At 44.3% G+C, this 17500-nt stretch overlaps 1 protein-coding gene across 5 annotated transcripts in view; it reads right to left on the bottom strand.

The window, feature by feature from the left end:
• The window catches only part of myo5aa (myosin VAa), a 109802-nt gene that overhangs the window by 51051 nt on the left and 41251 nt on the right, over positions 1 to 17500 (bottom strand). For all 5 annotated transcript variants that reach the window (XM_037539730.1, XM_037539728.1, XM_037539731.1 and 2 more), the window contains exons 6-12: positions 11536 to 11679; positions 10097 to 10178; positions 6134 to 6241; positions 2675 to 2781; positions 1255 to 1520; positions 1040 to 1121; positions 686 to 826 (exon numbers count right to left, since the gene is read on the bottom strand). In XM_037539730.1, coding sequence (XP_037395627.1) covers positions 686 to 826; positions 1040 to 1121; positions 1255 to 1520; positions 2675 to 2781; positions 6134 to 6241; positions 10097 to 10178; positions 11536 to 11679 — 930 coding nt within the window. The remainder of the gene's footprint in view (positions 1 to 685; positions 827 to 1039; positions 1122 to 1254; positions 1521 to 2674; positions 2782 to 6133; positions 6242 to 10096; positions 10179 to 11535; positions 11680 to 17500) is intronic.

The following is a 17500-nucleotide window of genomic DNA, read 5'->3' as shown; positions in this document are numbered from 1 at the left end:
AGACTGTAATACACTACAGGAAGCGTAGGGGGTGATACGGCTTCTACTGTTTCATTTAAAAAGATCTATAATGTTCATATGATCCACACAGTCGCTCTGACAGACTGTAATACACTACAGGAAGCGTAGGGGGCGATACGGCTTCTACTGTTTCATTTAAAAAGCTCTATAATGTTCATATGATCCACACAGTCGCTCTGACAGACTGTAATACACTACAGGAAGCGTAGGGGGCGATACGGCTTCTACTGTTTCATTTAAAAAGCTCTATAATGTTCATATGATCCACACAGTCGCTCTGACAGACTGTAATGCACTACAGGAAGCGTAGGGGGCGATACGGCTTCTACTCTTTCATTTAAAAAGCTCTATAATGTTCATATGATCCACACAGTCGCTCTGACAGACTGTAATACACTACAGGAAGCGTAGGGGGCGATACGGCTTCTACTGTTTCATTTAAAAAGCTCTATAATGTTCATATGATCCACACAGTCGCTCTGACAGACTGTAATACACTACAGGAAGCGTAGGGGGCGATACGGCTTCTACGACAGGTGCAGCAAATCAAGAGGAAAAAAAAAAAGCAAAATAGTTCAGTAGCTGACGAACTGAATACTAATCACTAAATAATAAAGAGCTAATTTTGTCCCAGCTAATCATTTGGCCTGCGAGTGGATCAGACCTTGCACTCCTCATCTAACAGGTCCAGGACGCCCATCTTCGCCTCGATCAGGTTAATGCAGGGCTGATTATCATAGAAATCAATCAAAGTCCACGGAATCTGCTCCTTCATATACTCCTCCTGCTCCAGCTTAAACACGTGCTGCAGAGGTCAGAGGAGGAGAAGAGAGGAGCGAAATAAAACGAAAACAGAAACCGAAGAGGAGAAGACAAACGAAAAGAAAAAAAAAAGAGTGGAAAAAGAGAAAAGAGAGATGTTATTCAAATTATTCAGCTACTTAAAGGTGCTGATCAATAAACAAACGTGCGATTAAATGGATGAATGAAGGAACTGGTTAATCTAAAAGAAACCAACCATGTTAAACTGCTGCTGTAACTTCTCGTTGGCGTAATTGATACAGAACTGCTCAAAGCTATTGATCTCGAAGGTTTCAAACCTGGAAAACGTGACATTTTAGTTAACAATAGTTTTATATCCATTACGATAAGCCAGTGTCATTTCAATACTACAGTAATGAGCATCTACAAAAACAGTTTAGCCGCAATGTTTTCCTGTAATAAAGCACACACCCGTAAATGTCCAGCACGCCGATGAAGGAGTGCTGTTTGACGGTGGAGTGCAGCGCTTTGTTGACGTGGTCGACGATCCAGTTGAAGAGTTTGGCGTAGATGTGCTTGGCGAGAGCGTCCCGGGCGTTGATGGCCTGCAGTTTGGGGATAGGTTTGATGTAGGTCTCCGCCGCCGTCTTCAGCTTCTTATGGCACAGCCAGTGGGACATATCCTGATAGGCCACGCCCATCAGCTCACAGAACACCATGAGGTGGCTGTTATTGGGCTACAGAGAAGAGGAGGGGAGGGGAAAACAGACACAGAACCAATCAAACTGGACACTAATAGCATCAACAATAAAGCAGATGAAGATTCCTGGAAATGACTTGAGCTGCAGTCGGCATTTCATCCTTTTTATAGAAATCAAACCACCTTGGGAGGCACATTTAATGTCCATCTTGGCTGTAAATGTGTCTCTGTATGTGCTATTGTTCTAGTACAGGCTAAAAAAAATGCAATATAAATGAAAATGCAGCCTAAAGCTAAATTTTCTCGCATCTCTGACAGGAAACTTTTCCTCAAAGCCGGAATAGTTTCTTTTAAAATGTCTCAACGGTTGACTTTTTACGAGGCTGAAGTCGCTTCTTAGTCTCCAGCTTCTTGTTGAGATTTTTCCGTTCCACCTTAAATGGTGCCTGGGGCGCCAGAATGTAACTGCTGCACCATTTAAGGTGGAACGGACAAATCTGAACAAGAAGCTGCCGAATGACCAGATTAAACGTATCAGGAAACCAGCTGGACTGATTCTAAATGCTAAGCGAGACTGTTGCCTGCGTTGCTATGGTGACCAGCCGTCTGCGCTGATCTTCAGGGTTAAAGGGTGAATCAGCAGTTCTACATTAACTCCAGCGTTTAAGACCATTTACTGTTAAACTGGGTTGAAGGATCAGCAGAGCTTTATTTTACTGTAGAGGAGGATTATTTTATTATTACCTACTGATCTGATTCAGCTGTGGAGCCACGACAGTAAAAGTGCCTCATGTGGATCTGGAGCCACGTGTTGCCGACCCCTGATCTAGAGCTACAGCCACTGATATACTTAACTCTTAGAATTATTTCTGACTCATAACTCACTTAAACAAACAGAGAAATTGTGTGGAAAGCTTCCGATATTCGAATCCATTTGTGTTTGTAAGCGGAAAAGAAGAGAATTTATTATGATTTGGATTTGATGAAAAGTCAAGAATTTGAGAAGAATGATTATTTACATTTTTCTACATATTTTTCTTGCATTTGGACCTAAAAACGATGTTAAATCCAACTTGGAACTTGGAATGATAACTGAACTTGAAAGGTAACTTTGTAAAATTCCGTTTATATTAATAAAAACCTCTTCCCAGTTTTAACCTAGCATGTGATGTCATTGTTTGGACTGTTTACCGGTATGATGCTGCTGTCAGCGTCTCTGTCCTTCACGTCCACGTTGCCGAGGTGCAGGATGGCCGCCAGCACCTGGAACAGCCCCATCTGATATGACTCATTAATACCTGCAGAGAACAATATCACAATTATCACAAACACTTTCCACACCAAAACGCTCCGGGCAGAGTACAGCAGACAGAAGAGCAACAATTACTGACAAACAAACAGCAGCGCTTACACAAAACTGTTGATCTGAACTTTCACTGGCAACATATTGTTTACTTAAACTTCACACAGTCGCTCTGACAGACTGTAATACACTACAGGAAGCGTAGGGGGCGATACGGCTTCTACTGTTTCATTTAAAAAGCTCTATAATGTTCATATGATCCACACAGTCGCTCTGACAGACTGTAATACACTACAGGAAGCGTAGGGGGCGATACGGCTTCTACTGTTTCATTTAAAAAGCTCTATAATGTTCATATGATCCACACAGTCGCTCTGACAGACTGTAATACACTACAGGAAGCGTAGGGGGCGATACGGCTTCTACTGTTTCATTTAAAAAGCTCTATAATGTTCATATGATCCACACAGTCGCTCTGACAGACTGTAATACACTACAGGAAGCGTAGGGGGCGATACGGCTTCTACTGCTTCATTTAAAAAGCTCTATAATGTTCATATGATCCACACAGTCGCTCTGACAGACTGTAATACACTACAGGAAGCGTAGGGGGCGATACGGCTTCTACTGTTTCATTTAAAAAGCTCTATAATGTTCATATGATCCACACAGTCGCTCTGACAGACTGTAATACACTACAGGAAGCGTAGGGGGCGATACGGCTTCTACTGTTTCATTTAAAAAGCTCTATAATGTTCATATGATCCACACAGTCGCTCTGACAGACTGTAATACACTACAGGAAGCGTAGGGGGCGATACGGCTTCTACTGTTTCATTTAAAAAGCTCTATAATGTTCATATGATCCACACAGTCGCTCTGACAGACTGTAATACACTACAGGAAGCGTAGGGGGCGATACGGCTTCTACTGTTTCATTTAAAAAGCTCTATAATGTTCATATGATCCACACAGTCACTCTGACAGACTGTAATACACTACAGGAAGCGTAGGGGGCGATACGGCTTCTACTGTTTCATTTAAAAAGCTCTATAATGTTCATATGATCCACACAGTCGCTCTGACAGCCTGTAATACACTACAGGAAGCGTAGGGGACGATATGGCTTCTACTGTTTCATTTAAAAAGCTCTATAATGTTCATATGATCCACACAGTCGCTCTGACAGACTGTAATACACTACAGGAAGCGTAGGGGGCGATACGGCTTCTACTGTTTCATTTAAAAAGCTCTATAATGTTCATATGATCCACACAGTCACTCTGACAGACTGTAATACACTACAGGAAGCGTAGGGGGCGATACGGCTTCTACTGTTTCATTTAAAAAGCTCTATAAAGTTCATATGATCCACAGTCACTCTGACAGACTGTAATACACTACAGGAAGCGTAGGGGGCGATACGGCTTCTACTGTTTCATTTAAAAAGCTCTATAATGTTCATATGATCCACACAGTCGCTCTGACAGACTGTAATACACTACAGGAAGCGTAGGGGGCGATACGGCTTCTACTGTTTCATTTAAAAAGCTCTATAATGTTCATATGATCCACACAGTCGCTCTGACAGACTGTAATACACTACAGGAAGCGTAGGGGGCGATACGGCTTCTACTGTTTCATTTAAAAAGCTCTATAATGTTCATATGATCCACACAGTCGCTCTGACAGACTGTAATACACTACAGGAAGCGTAGGGGGCGATACGGCTTCTACTGTTTCATTTAAAAAGCTCTATAATGTTCATATGATCCACACAGTCGCTCTGACAGACTGTAATACACTACAGGAAGCGTAGGGGGCGATACGGCTTCTACTGCTTCATTTAAAAAGCTCTATAATGTTCATATGATCCACACAGTCGCTCTGACAGACTGTAATACACTACAGGAAGCGTAGGGGGCGATACGGCTTCTACTGTTTCATTTAAAAAGCTCTATAATGTTCATATGATCCACACAGTCGCTCTGACAGACTGTAATACACTACAGGAAGCGTAGGGGGCGATACGGCTTCTACTGTTTCATTTAAAAAGCTCTATAATGTTCATATGATCCACACAGTCGCTCTGACAGACTGTAATACACTACAGGAAGCGTAGGGGGCGATACGGCTTCTACTGTTTCATTTAAAAAGCTCTATAATGTTCATATGATCCACACAGTCGCTCTGACAGACTGTAATACACTACAGGAAGCGTAGGGGGCGATACGGCTTCTACTGTTTCATTTAAAAAGCTCTATAATGTTCATATGATCCACACAGTCACTCTGACAGACTGTAATACACTACAGGAAGCGTAGGGGGCGATACGGCTTCTACTGTTTCATTTAAAAAGCTCTATAATGTTCATATGATCCACACAGTCGCTCTGACAGCCTGTAATACACTACAGGAAGCGTAGGGGACGATACGGCTTCTACTGTTTCATTTAAAAAGCTCTATAATGTTCATATGATCCACACAGTCGCTCTGACAGACTGTAATACACTACAGGAAGCGTAGGGGGCGATACGGCTTCTACTGTTTCATTTAAAAAGCTCTATAATGTTCATATGATCCACACAGTCGCTCTGACAGACTGTAATACACTACAGGAAGCGTAGGGGGCGATACGGCTTCTACTGTTTCATTTAAAAAGCTCTATAAAGTTCATATGATCCACAGTCACTCTGACAGACTGTAATACACTACAGGAAGCGTAGGGGGCGATACGGCTTCTACTGTTTCATTTAAAAAGCTCTATAATGTTCATATGATCCACACAGTCGCTCTGACAGACTGTAATACACTACAGGAAGCGTAGGGGGCGATACGGCTTCTACTGTTTCATTTAAAAAGCTCTATAATGTTCATATGATCCACACAGTCGCTCTGACAGACTGTAATACACTACAGGAAGCGTAGGGGGCGATACGGCTTCTACTGTTTCATTTAAAAAGCTCTATAATGTTCATATGATCCACACAGTCGCTCTGACAGACTGTAATACACTACAGGAAGCGTAGGGGGCGATACGGCTTCTACTGTTTCATTTAAAAAGCTCTATAATGTTCATATGATCCACACAGTCACTCTGACAGACTGTAATACACTACAGGAAGCATAGGGGGCGATACGGCTTCTATCGTATGTTTTGCTGGACAGATGGAATGACTAGTGCTGGCAAAGAGAGTAGAATCGACGAAGGGATAATAGTTGCATTAACTGATTAACTGGCAGTAGCTGATAGGTCAATAGATCACATTAAGAATCGTGCAGTCCTACAAGATTCACGACAGTTTGACATCTACACCAAAACAATCCCACACCACAGCAGGTCTTACCCAGTAGTGTGAAAGCGTTCCTGGTGGTGGACATTTCTTTTGCGTCGTCCACGCCATCAATCACCGGGTTCCGGCCCTGCTTGGTGTAGTGGAAAACATCAGCGCTGCCTGGGGTTTAAAAACAAAGAAAAAGGAGGATATCTTGATTGTATCTATCCATGTCTGGTATAACCTGGAATATATTATATATATATATACATATACACACACACACACACACACACACACACACACTGTCCCCTGCATCTCATTTAACTACCCTAGACTCTAATTTTTATTCATATTTGTTTTTCATTATTTAGTATTTAGCACTACAAAGGGGCTACATACCCCTCCATAAGATTTTAACTCACCTTCACAATTGTGTCAATGTGACGTGACAATAAGTGCGATTTGACTTGATTAACCAAGACGTGTGGAGTCTGAAGTTTAGTTCTACAGTCTTGCACTGGATCTATGAGGCTTACACACACCAATTACCACTGAGCCAAAAATCATTTCTTTCATACAGTGTCAGAAACTGCAATAGCAAGACCATCACCTGCTAGAAAACCCAGCACTGACCACAGCGGCTGGACGCCAACAAAACCAGCACATGTGTTTTGAACGCTGGTCTGCTGGCCAGCAGCAATGAAGGCAGATCAACACCAAAACCAGCACAGGTCGTGTCGTGATGCCGCTATGCTGGGTCAACCAGCCTGTCCGTGCTGGGGTGACCGGCTGAACCCAAACCCAACCAGCACTGGACCAGCATAAACCAGCTTAGACTAACGGATGTGTTTACGTTTTAGCTGCATTAGCATTGTAGCTCCAATACAGATACATTCACAGCAACCAAAGATTGTGGAGGCATGATTTTTTCATCAAACTGATGCAGTAAGACGGACATTGTCCTTGTTCACGGAATAACTGTAAACAATCTTTCTACTGTGAGCTCATCGCCAGTATCTCCTCGGTGCCTGTAAGCAGAGCACTTTGAGCTGCTTCACTTGTTCTGCTCTCAGCGCTGCTAATAAACTTAACTGGCTGGAAGCAGGTAATGAGTAAATGAATGAATCTGTCTCGCTTTGATATTCACGAGAACACACTGCGCATAGTTCCATTACACAAATGAGTCCAGTCCAGAATCTCTAATACAAAAGCATCTTCAGAGATTAAAGGAGAGGTGGCCTGTTGCTTGGCAACAGGAGCCTGATTGAGTGGCGCTGTGGCACGCACACGTGCCCCCACACGCACACCACCCCCATTAATGGGGCGTCAGTTGGGCAGGAAGTCAGCTGAGCTGGCAGGCGATCCAGGAGAGCGCTGAGCCAACAGTGTGCGAGTGTTTGTAAGAGAGAGGGACTCTAAGTCATAGTGATACGCAGCGTGTGTCACTATGCCCACATGACTACGGGCATGATGGTTCTCTGCTAACTGACCCCTCTGGTGCCGGGCCTGGTGTTTGTGCTGGAGTACAGGTGAACGTGTGAGTCTCTCCGTAGGGAAAGTGTCTGTTCTCGGTCTCCACGCTGAGCTCAACACCACTCAACTCATCTAATCACACACAGAGCAGTGACCCGCACAAACCTGTCGTGATCAGTCTGTCAATATTAACTGTAACCTCAATCGAACGCACTCAGCAGGAATGGAAAGGACTTATGTTTAGCACTCCCGCCAAACAGACCCTGCAGAGACCCCACAGCAAGGCGTTTAAACAGGAAGGAGGAGCTTTGCTGACTTCAGATTGGGTCTGTCAAATATTAACCTGATAGATATTAACAAATAACTAATATTAACAGCACTCTCACTGGGTGTTTTGCCAAAGGTCCTGTACCACAAAGCTGGACCTGTACCTTTCAGTAGCAGTGCAGGTACCAGTTTTATGGTTTTTATGGTTAATGGTACTCCAGGACGCTCTACTCTGACTGTGGTAAAAAAGCAAGGAAACCTGAAGGGGAACTCCACCAATTTTCAAAATTTCACCGCCGTCACAGAAAGTTATTACATGAAATGTCTGTGATTACACGGCCTGACAGATGAGACAGCTTGACAGTAGTTTTGTGACAAAGTATTTGGGCTAAAACACACTGATTTTAATTCATGGTGGAATCATACAGTCCACCATACAGGGGGCAGTCGTGGGCCGGAAGGTTGCCGGTTCGATCCCCAGCACCGACAGTCCATGACTGAAGTGCCCTTGAGTAAGACACCTAACCCTCAACTGCTCCCAGGGCGTCGTGGATAGGGCTGCCCACTGCTCCGGGCAAGTGTGCTCACTGCCCCCTAGTGTGTGTGGTGTTTCACTGCACGGGTGGGTTAAATGCGGCGGTCTAATTTCACAGTGTGCAAAACACCAAGACAAATAGTTGTAAATTCTATTCTATACAAGAAAGGTGTTGTAAAGCAAAGTAGTCCCAAAGATAGAAAAATCTGATTGACCTCATTTTTTTCTGTATTCAACGTTCCATATAAACCCAGAAGACTCGTGTGGGTTCTCTGGTGGTTCTGGATGGTAAATAAAGTGTCTATATCTGTGTTGTAGTCATGGCGACGCCTGGTTCCCATCAGCATCACTGTAAAGAAGCTATGCAGAAGTTTTGTAAACTCAGTGGAATTCCCATTTAAGAAATGATTTACTATTCCAGGTGATGATAGTGACCAAGCACTCTTACATAAGTGCACCAGAATGTGACCCACATTCAAATTATTACCTTGTTAGGAGTTTATTATGGTGGCATAAGGTAGTCATGCTAATGTCACCTTATTTTATTAGCATGATATTTTTTTTCTTAATTATTTGTGACTATGCAATTATAGATGTTTTACATACATACATACATACATTATATATATATATATACACACACACACACACACACACACACACACACACACACACAGCACTGTGCAAGTCAAAATCTGTTTATTTGTGTAGTTTGTGTTTATTTGCTGAGAAAAGTGTTAATATTTGAATAAACTAAATGTATAGAATATTAATTAGTAATGATTATATGTATAAATAAATAATAAACAGTGATTTTCTGGATGTTGGTGTGTGTGTTTCCCCATCTCCAAGCCTCTCCTCGAGGAAGTCCAGTATTATATGTAGTTATAAAGCAGCTCCTGGTTTGACCAATCAGTGCTCAGTAAATTGAGCTCATGATGTAATTGATGATATTAACGAGTCTCTGTGGCGGCTGTGAAGGTGTCCAGGAAAAATATGGACCCGAGAAATTCTTGTTCCTGTTTATTGTTTTTCTGTTTATTTGAATTATGAATACGACTTTATTCTAATGTATATTGTGATAAACTCACTGCTGAGGTCAACTGGTTAAACATTTGATTAGATGCCCTAAAGCTTTCCCGCAGTTCTGTATGTATGTGTATATATATTTTAGATATTTCTTATTTAACGGCGTTAACATGCCAGTTCACGCTCAAGAAAACACACATAAGCAAAAATCATCTTATCCTTTTATGTACATTTCAGTCGTGTATGGAAGTTTATATGAGTTATTATGGGATGGCGCTGAACTGGAAAGATTTGTTTTTTTCCCCCCAGTCAATTTAAAAACTCCCCTCAAATATCAATAAAGCATCAACTTATCAATAAAGCATCATCTTATCCAAGACATGTTTTGGTTTGCCTAACAAAGACTGGAAGCGTATACCCCACCAATTAGCATGGTGCTAACTGGACGCCTACATCATCACACACTTGGCCCAACCCCTGCAGTTCTGCCCCCCTCCACCGAAACCATGACTGAGACGAGGGACAGGGAACATCATAAACAGAGTGAAGTCATTTTTTACGCTTATTAATAATGTTACACCAGCCTCATCACTTTTCATATCTATTCTGAGAGGTGCTCTCTTTGGCCCCCAGTCTGAGTGGAAGACGGCAGGACTCGTCTAATAAGGACGTCTTTTTTTCGCAGAGGTGAATGAGAAGTTTTGTACATGCTGCAGTGCTGGACTCACCGAGCTTCAGGGCCTTGAACTCTGGGACATGGGAGGAGGCACAGAGCTGGTAGAAGACATGATAATTCCTCTCCTCGTCCGCCTGGAGGGAGAAGGAGCAGGAAAAGATGAAGAGATCAAGAAAGAGAGAAGTAAAAGAGGATGGAACAGACTCAGTGGGGGAAAAGACACACGTTTGACTGCTGGAGGCTTAGCAGAGGGTACAAAAGCAAACCAGGAAGGTTTCGGTCTACATCACCGTCTGAAAGGTTTAGATGCATCAGCCCACTGCCAACGCTGAGCTTGAGTTAATCAATGATTTGCTTCTGTCCGACTGAGAAAACCAAGGAAAAGGAAGCGGAGATGACCAGAGCCGGTCTATATTCTCAGCGAGAGGCGAGTTTCTGGTCTGTGGGCTTCTGTATGCAGAGATCTTGAGACTGAAACTAACAGAAAAGCAGCAAAAACTCTCCTGCAATTCACATCTCACACATCACATCACGACATCTGCTGCCCCAGCGCTTCTCACCACACACTGACAACACACTGTCCATGGATTTCCAGAACACGTCAGTTTTAATTTCACACATTCCCAGGGCAGCGGTCGGCGGCATGTGTTTCCGGAGCTGCGTGCGGCTCTTACTGTCCTATTCCGGCTCCACAGCAGAACTATTTTATTTTCTATCAGTGAAATAAAGTTCTGCTGATCGCTCTAACAGTTTAAACAAACGCTGGAGTTAATATAAAACTGCTAATTCAGCCTTTAACCCTGAAGATTTGTGCTCAGACTGCTGGTCACACAGCAACGCAGACAACAGTCTCGCCCAACTGGTATCGAACGAAACGACAAAGAGAGAGATTTAAGACAAACATCGATAATTCTGAGACGAATGGGCTGGTGTGTTTATAAGCACTCCAGCTTCTCATTTGCCAAATTGCCCCGTTCTTTTACCGTGGGCACGTCTATAAACGAGACCCTGAATTGAGTGAAGTCAAACGTACTATCTGACCATCCGGCACGAACAGCCTTCTGCAGCATCACGCTCCATAGGAAGGAAGGTGGATCCCAACTTTTCTACTAATTCTCAGCTTTTCATCCTCCTCATCTAACGGCCGAGCCGTTTTTTCACACCGCACACACCCGACGAGTGCTGGAATTCCCCCACAACAACAGCGCGTGTGTGTGGTTATATAAGGCTGGGCCGACATGCTTAACTCCATTATCCCCATTCCTGATGAGCTTAAGGCACAATTCCACTAACCTCACTTCACCTGGACTCAACCACCGGAGAACCAAATCACTTACACTAACAGCTGGGATTATTAAGGTCAAACTCTACGGAAAACAAACACCGATTCAGTTTAAGGGCAGTTCCACCAACTTTTCAAAACTCCAGCAAGGGCTGCAGGGCGAAACGGAGAACGTGTGCTCTCGGACGTGGGTGGTGCGTGAGACTCACCTGAAACACAACTCGAGACTTCTCCAGCAGGTACGTCCTCATGTTCGCCCCAATGATATGATACTTCTTATCGAAGCCGATCTCAATGTACTTCCCAAAGCGACTGCTGTTGTCATTTCTGGTGGTCTTTGCGTTTCCTATGGCCTAAAGGAGACGACAGACACGCAGCATCAACATGAGGCGCCACACTGGCCTTATAAATGAAAAATGAGCCAGAACAATGACCAAAAAGTACAAACACGAAGCCGCATAGCTGAGAACAGCAGCCAGAGTCTTGTCCCGTTAATTATGTCTGAACTACATTTGAAATAAAAGTAAAAAAACGTAAATTTGATTTTTCACACAGTTGTTATGCACAGGCTTTGGGCCCCTGCTGTTTTAGAGATATGTTAATGTCCTCTACAGCGCACACGCACTTCTGAACGCACAGTTACTGGTTATTGAACGTATTTGGGGAAAGAAAACAAAACATAACACGTGGCCTGTGTAAATGTTACGGCACCCTTTACATTTCAGGACTAACTTCTAGTATAATGTGTTATAATTTGCATCATATTTAAGTAAGTTCTCTGTTCAGGGCGCGTTCAATTACTTTACTCAGAAAAGCAACAAAACATTTAATCTGACCAGGGGTGCCAAAACTTTTGCATACGTCCGTACCGACTCTCATTTTGTCGGCCTTCAGACAAATCAGGTTTGGCCGACGCAGATTCGACCTTGATGCCGACCAAAAAATGACTTTCGGAGGCGAAAATGTCCGAGTGTATCCCAAGACTAGCCTTAAAGGACAATTCCACCAATCTTTCTGAATTTCAGCATCATTTAAAGGGTGTTGCATGGGAGCGCTGACGCCTGCCGAAGCGGTACAGTGAGAGTGCGCGAGGTGTGAAAGCGAGTGCATGTGTTAGTATATATGTGTGAAGAGCCTCATGAGGAGCAGCTATTTTCATCCTACGTGACACTTCTGTGTGGGTGTGGCTGCTGTGTGTCTCAATTTCTCTGCAGTAGGACCAGAAGCTTGAGGTGGCTCTGCTGCAGAGCTAAGCATCATGGGAGACGGAGTTTGATGCCAGACAAGCGTGCAGTCAGCACTGCCTCACTTCATGATCACTTCCCTATTTAGGAACAGCCAGGAACTCCAGCCACCATCGGACAGCTCACATTCACCGAGAGCCGAAGGGCATATTGATCTTTGATAACCATGGATAATATTTAATATCATCAAATTCACACCCAAAAGTGACAATGATACAATTTCCTTTATGGTAACGCATATTTCTAGGCTTACTGCATCCTAAGACAGTGGACTAACAGCAAGCATTCGAATGTAGTATTGCATCACGTCGCAAAGCCTTCAACACCTCTACACTGGAAACACACAACTATTATAAATTATTAGTAACCAATGTGAATTATTCAGTATGTGCTATAAATTCTTCAGTGACTACTATGAGTTATTCAGTAACTTATGAATTACTGAGTATCTCCCATAAATCAAATGCGGAAGTTCAGTAGTTCAGTGAGTGAGAAACTGACTGACACACACACACACACACACACACACACACACACACACACACACACACACACACACACACACACACCCACCCACCCACACACCCTTTTAAAAGTAAAACACGTTGTCCACTCTGTGCACTCCTTCTAATGAACTGCATTATCTAAATGGGATCTATTAGGGGCAGTCGTGGGCTGGAGGTTAGGGATCCAGCCTCGTGACCGGAAGGTCGCCGGTTCGATCCCCAGAGCCGACAGCACATGACTGAGGTGTCCCTGAGCAAGACACCTAACCCCCAACTGCTCCCCGGGCGCTGCGGATTGGGCTGCCCGCCGCTCTGAGCAAGTGTGCTCACTGCCCCCTAGTGTCTGTGTGCTCACTAGTGTGCACAGTTGGGTTAAATGCGGAGGTGAAATTTCCCCGTTGTGGGACTAATAAGTGTCTCTTAATCTATTATGCTTTTCTGTATTTCTTTATGTGCTTCATGTAACTCACTATGCATGTAAACAGTCTGCAAAGTCCCAAAGCTCAATTCCAGAGGGACAAACTCTCTCCCACTTTTCTCAGCTGCCTGAAACGCCTCGTTGGAATTCTAGCCCTTTTCCTTTGTTACAAGATGACATCATCTCGTAACACAGTCCTTACTACTGGCAGGCCCTCGCACAGCTCACAGCAGAGAGCGTTCAGTGCTGTAGCTGCGTGGAGAGGACGCTGACTGGACTTTCAAGACCGACTCTGGACCGAACTGATACAGCAGAATTGCTGGAGAAACAGCCACAGCGGCATTTACAGCCGCTCAGGAGAAAAGGGTCTGCAGACTGCAAGACGGGCGGAACCTGGAGGCGCAGAACTGCTCTGGAGGTTGACCAGTCAGAACAGGTTGGGTGAGCTGACCAATCGGAGCACATCGGGAAGCGGAGCGTTTTTGACAGAGGGTGAATAGAGATGTACAGTATGAGGAACACCGTGACTGGAACACTGAAGCGCGTAAATCTACTAAAAATAAGAATAAAAAACACTGGATTAGGAGGAAGGAAAACCACAGATCACCTCCTGCTGTCTGCACTCAAAACACAGCTCGACAATCAACTGGAGGCAATGCAGATTACAGGCTGTACGACAGAACATGCCGTGCCTTCTCATATTCCGTTATAGGATATTATGGCAACGCACACTAAGATTCCCTGATAGTAAAGGACAGATGCAGTCCCCCGCCTTCAGTACTGTAATGTCTCCTCAGAGAAATCTGAAGAGTCAGTAAACAGCCACACCTGTACGGCATCGTAGGGAGGGATGACGTAAGGTGTGCTGGCTCTGAGCCAAAGCACAGAGCGTTACTCACTCTGCTTCTGAGTGATCTGAGCAGTTAGTCGCCACGCTAATCATATCAGACCGCACGCATGCCAAACAGCACCTTGGCAAGACTGGCAGACGCACGGCTGATCTGATTAAATGTACAGCCTTGCCATGGGCACCGCTAATAGACATTCACTCGCACTCGCGCTCTCTCTCTCTCTCTCTCTCTCTCTTTGTCTCTCTCGCTCGCGCTCTCTCTCTGTCTCTCTCTCTCTCGCTCGCGCTCTCTCCCTCTTTCTCTGTCTCGCTCGCTCACTCTCTCTCTCTCTCTCTCTTTCTCTGTCTCTCACACTCGCTCTCTCTCTCTTTCTCTGTCTCTCTCGCTCACACACTCTCTCGCTTGCGCTCTCTCTCTTTCTCTCGCTCTCTCTCTGTCTCTCTCGCTCTGTCTCTCGCTTGCGCTCTCTCTCTTTCTCTCGCTCTCTCTCTGTCTCTCTCTGTCTCTCTCGCTCTTTCTCTGTCTCTCTCACTCTTTCGCTCTCTCTCTCTCTGTCTCTCTCTCTGTCTCTCTCTGTCTCTCTCTGTCTCTCTCTGTCTCTCTCTGTCTCTCTCTCCTTGGAAACAAGAATCCACAAGCTGTATGACCGAGAGCAAGAGGCTACTACCATGGAAGAGTTGAAGCACTGTATATTTGACTGTATATATGATAAATATGATATATACACTTATTGACTTCATATATATATATATATATATATATATATATATATATATATATGTACAGTTGTACACTGTGTAATGACAATAAATGCATCTCATCTTATCATATATATATATATATATATATATATATATATATAAAAAACACATACCCTCATTGACTGTATATATATATGATATATACGATATATACACACTCATTAATTGGAACATGCAGACTCTTGCTTTGATGTCAGTGATGAATCATGGGATTTTCATGTCGAGGTTTGATGAAAATAAAACTTTACTGAATCTTACTGAAATACAGCTGTATAGAAATGTGATGCTTTCAAATGGGACCAAAAAATAAAATTAAATTCAGGGTCAAATTTAAGCAAATAAGACAAATGCAATTAATGGACATCACATTTGGACTTTTCTTTCCTTTTTTAAATAAAAGTTGCAGGTTTTTGTGGGGAAATTTGCCCTTTTCCTTGTTGAGAGCAGAATAACGTCCCAAAAGCCACACAGAGAGATAAACACTGGGTACTGAGAGGCCTGAATAGGTCAGAGCTTCACTGAGTTGTGAGGGAAGAAAGGCGCTGCCCAACTAAAACAAACACGGCCTGCAGAAATGGACATAAATCTCATGTAGCTGTGCCTCAGATCCTCTGGCCCTCTCTGTCTTGTCTGTGGAACAGCCCTGAGGAGGCTGGCAGTCAGACACCCAGCATTCAAAGCTCTCCACATAAACATACAGAGCCTGCGGTAACGCCACCGAGGGAGCACTGCCCATTCTCTAACTACTCCATTTGCCTCCTCAGTTACTGTAACACACTGTGGGAGTATTTTGGGAGAAAGGTCAGTATGTCAGAGCTCGGGGACAATATTTAGAGCAGAGGCGCAGCCAAGGGGTGGCTGGTGCCAGTCATGGAAAGTGAAACCAACCATCATGAGTCAGCAATCAATAATAAAGAATCAATGACTCTTTATGGTTAAAAACTGCCATCAGGGTTGTTATCAATCAGCTATGAGTGTGTGATGACGCTACATTTAATAATGAGCTTATCTTGCCTGTAAGTGAGCAAAGATGAGGGCACTGCTGCTCTGCGAGCTGCACTATGAAGTCACTATCTAGTGGTAAGAAGAGTTAATTATCAAAAATGATTCTATAAGATTAAGTGACCCTTATTAGTCCCACAACGGGTAAATTTCACCTCCACACTTAACCTATTCATGCAGTGAAGCACCACATACACACTAGTGAACACACACACATACACACACACACACACACACACTAGGACGTAGTGAGCACACACTTGCCCGGAGCAATGGGCAGCCCTATCCACGGCGCCCGGGGAGCAGTTGGGGGTTAGGTATTTTGTATCGATGTATTGTTTTAATTATTTGTTAGAAATGAACAGAAACACATCATCTTATGTCACTTTAATACAGGAATGCTAATTTATTTATTTATTTTTTAGCAGTGTATAAGCGATTCTTATATAGCATCCTATAGGAGAAAAGGAGCAGGCTATAGGAGAAAAGGAGCAGGCTATAGGAGAAAGGGAGCAGGCCACAGGAGAAAAGGAGCATCCTATAGGAGAAAAGGAGCAGGCTATAGGAGAAAAGGAGCAGGCTATAGGAGAAAGGGAGCAGGCCACAGGAGAAAAGGAGCAGGCTATAGGAGAAAGGGAGCAGGCCACAGGAGAAAGGGAGCAGGCTATAGGAGAAAAGGAGCAGGCCACAGGAGAAAAGGAGCAGGCTATAGGGGAAAAGGAGCAGGCCACAGGAGAAAGGGAGCATCCTATAGGAGAAAAGGAGCAGGCTATAGGAGAAAAGGAGCAGGCTATAGGAGAAAGGGAGCAGGCCACAGGAGAAAAGGAGCAGGCTATAGGAGAAAGGGAGCAGGCCACAGGAGAAAGGGAGCAGGCTATAGGAGAAAGGGAGCAGGCTATAGGAGAAAGGGAGCACGCCACAGGAGAAAGGGAGCAGGCTATAGGAGAAAGGGAGCAGGCCACAGGAGAAAGGGAGCAGGCTATAGGAGAAAGGGAGCAGGCTATAGGAGAAAAGGAGCAGGCTATAGGAGAAAGGGAGCAGGCCACAGGAGAAAAGGAGCAGGCTATAGGAGAAAGGGAGCAGGCCACAGGAGAAAGGGAGCAGGCTATAGGAGAAAGGGAGCAGGCTATAGGAGAAAGGGAGCAGGCTATAGGAGAAAGGGAGCACGCCACAGGAGAAAAGGAGCAGGCTATAGGAGAAAGGGAGCAGGCCACAGGAGAAAGGGAGCAGGCTATAGGAGAAAGGGAGCAGGCTATAGGAGAAAGGGAGCAGGCCACAGGAGAAAAGGAGCAGGCTATAGGAGAAAGGGAGCAGGCCACAGGAGAAAAGGAGCAGGCTATAGGAGAAAGGGAGCAGGCCACAGGAGAAAAGGAGCAGGCTATAGGAGAAAGG

The sequence above is a fragment of the Pygocentrus nattereri genome, chromosome 7, assembly GCF_015220715.1.
Source record: "Pygocentrus nattereri isolate fPygNat1 chromosome 7, fPygNat1.pri, whole genome shotgun sequence".
NCBI lineage: Eukaryota > Metazoa > Chordata > Actinopteri > Characiformes > Serrasalmidae > Pygocentrus > Pygocentrus nattereri.
The sequence above is the reverse complement of the archived record's forward strand: the minus strand, read 5'-3'. Positions and strand labels throughout refer to the sequence as shown.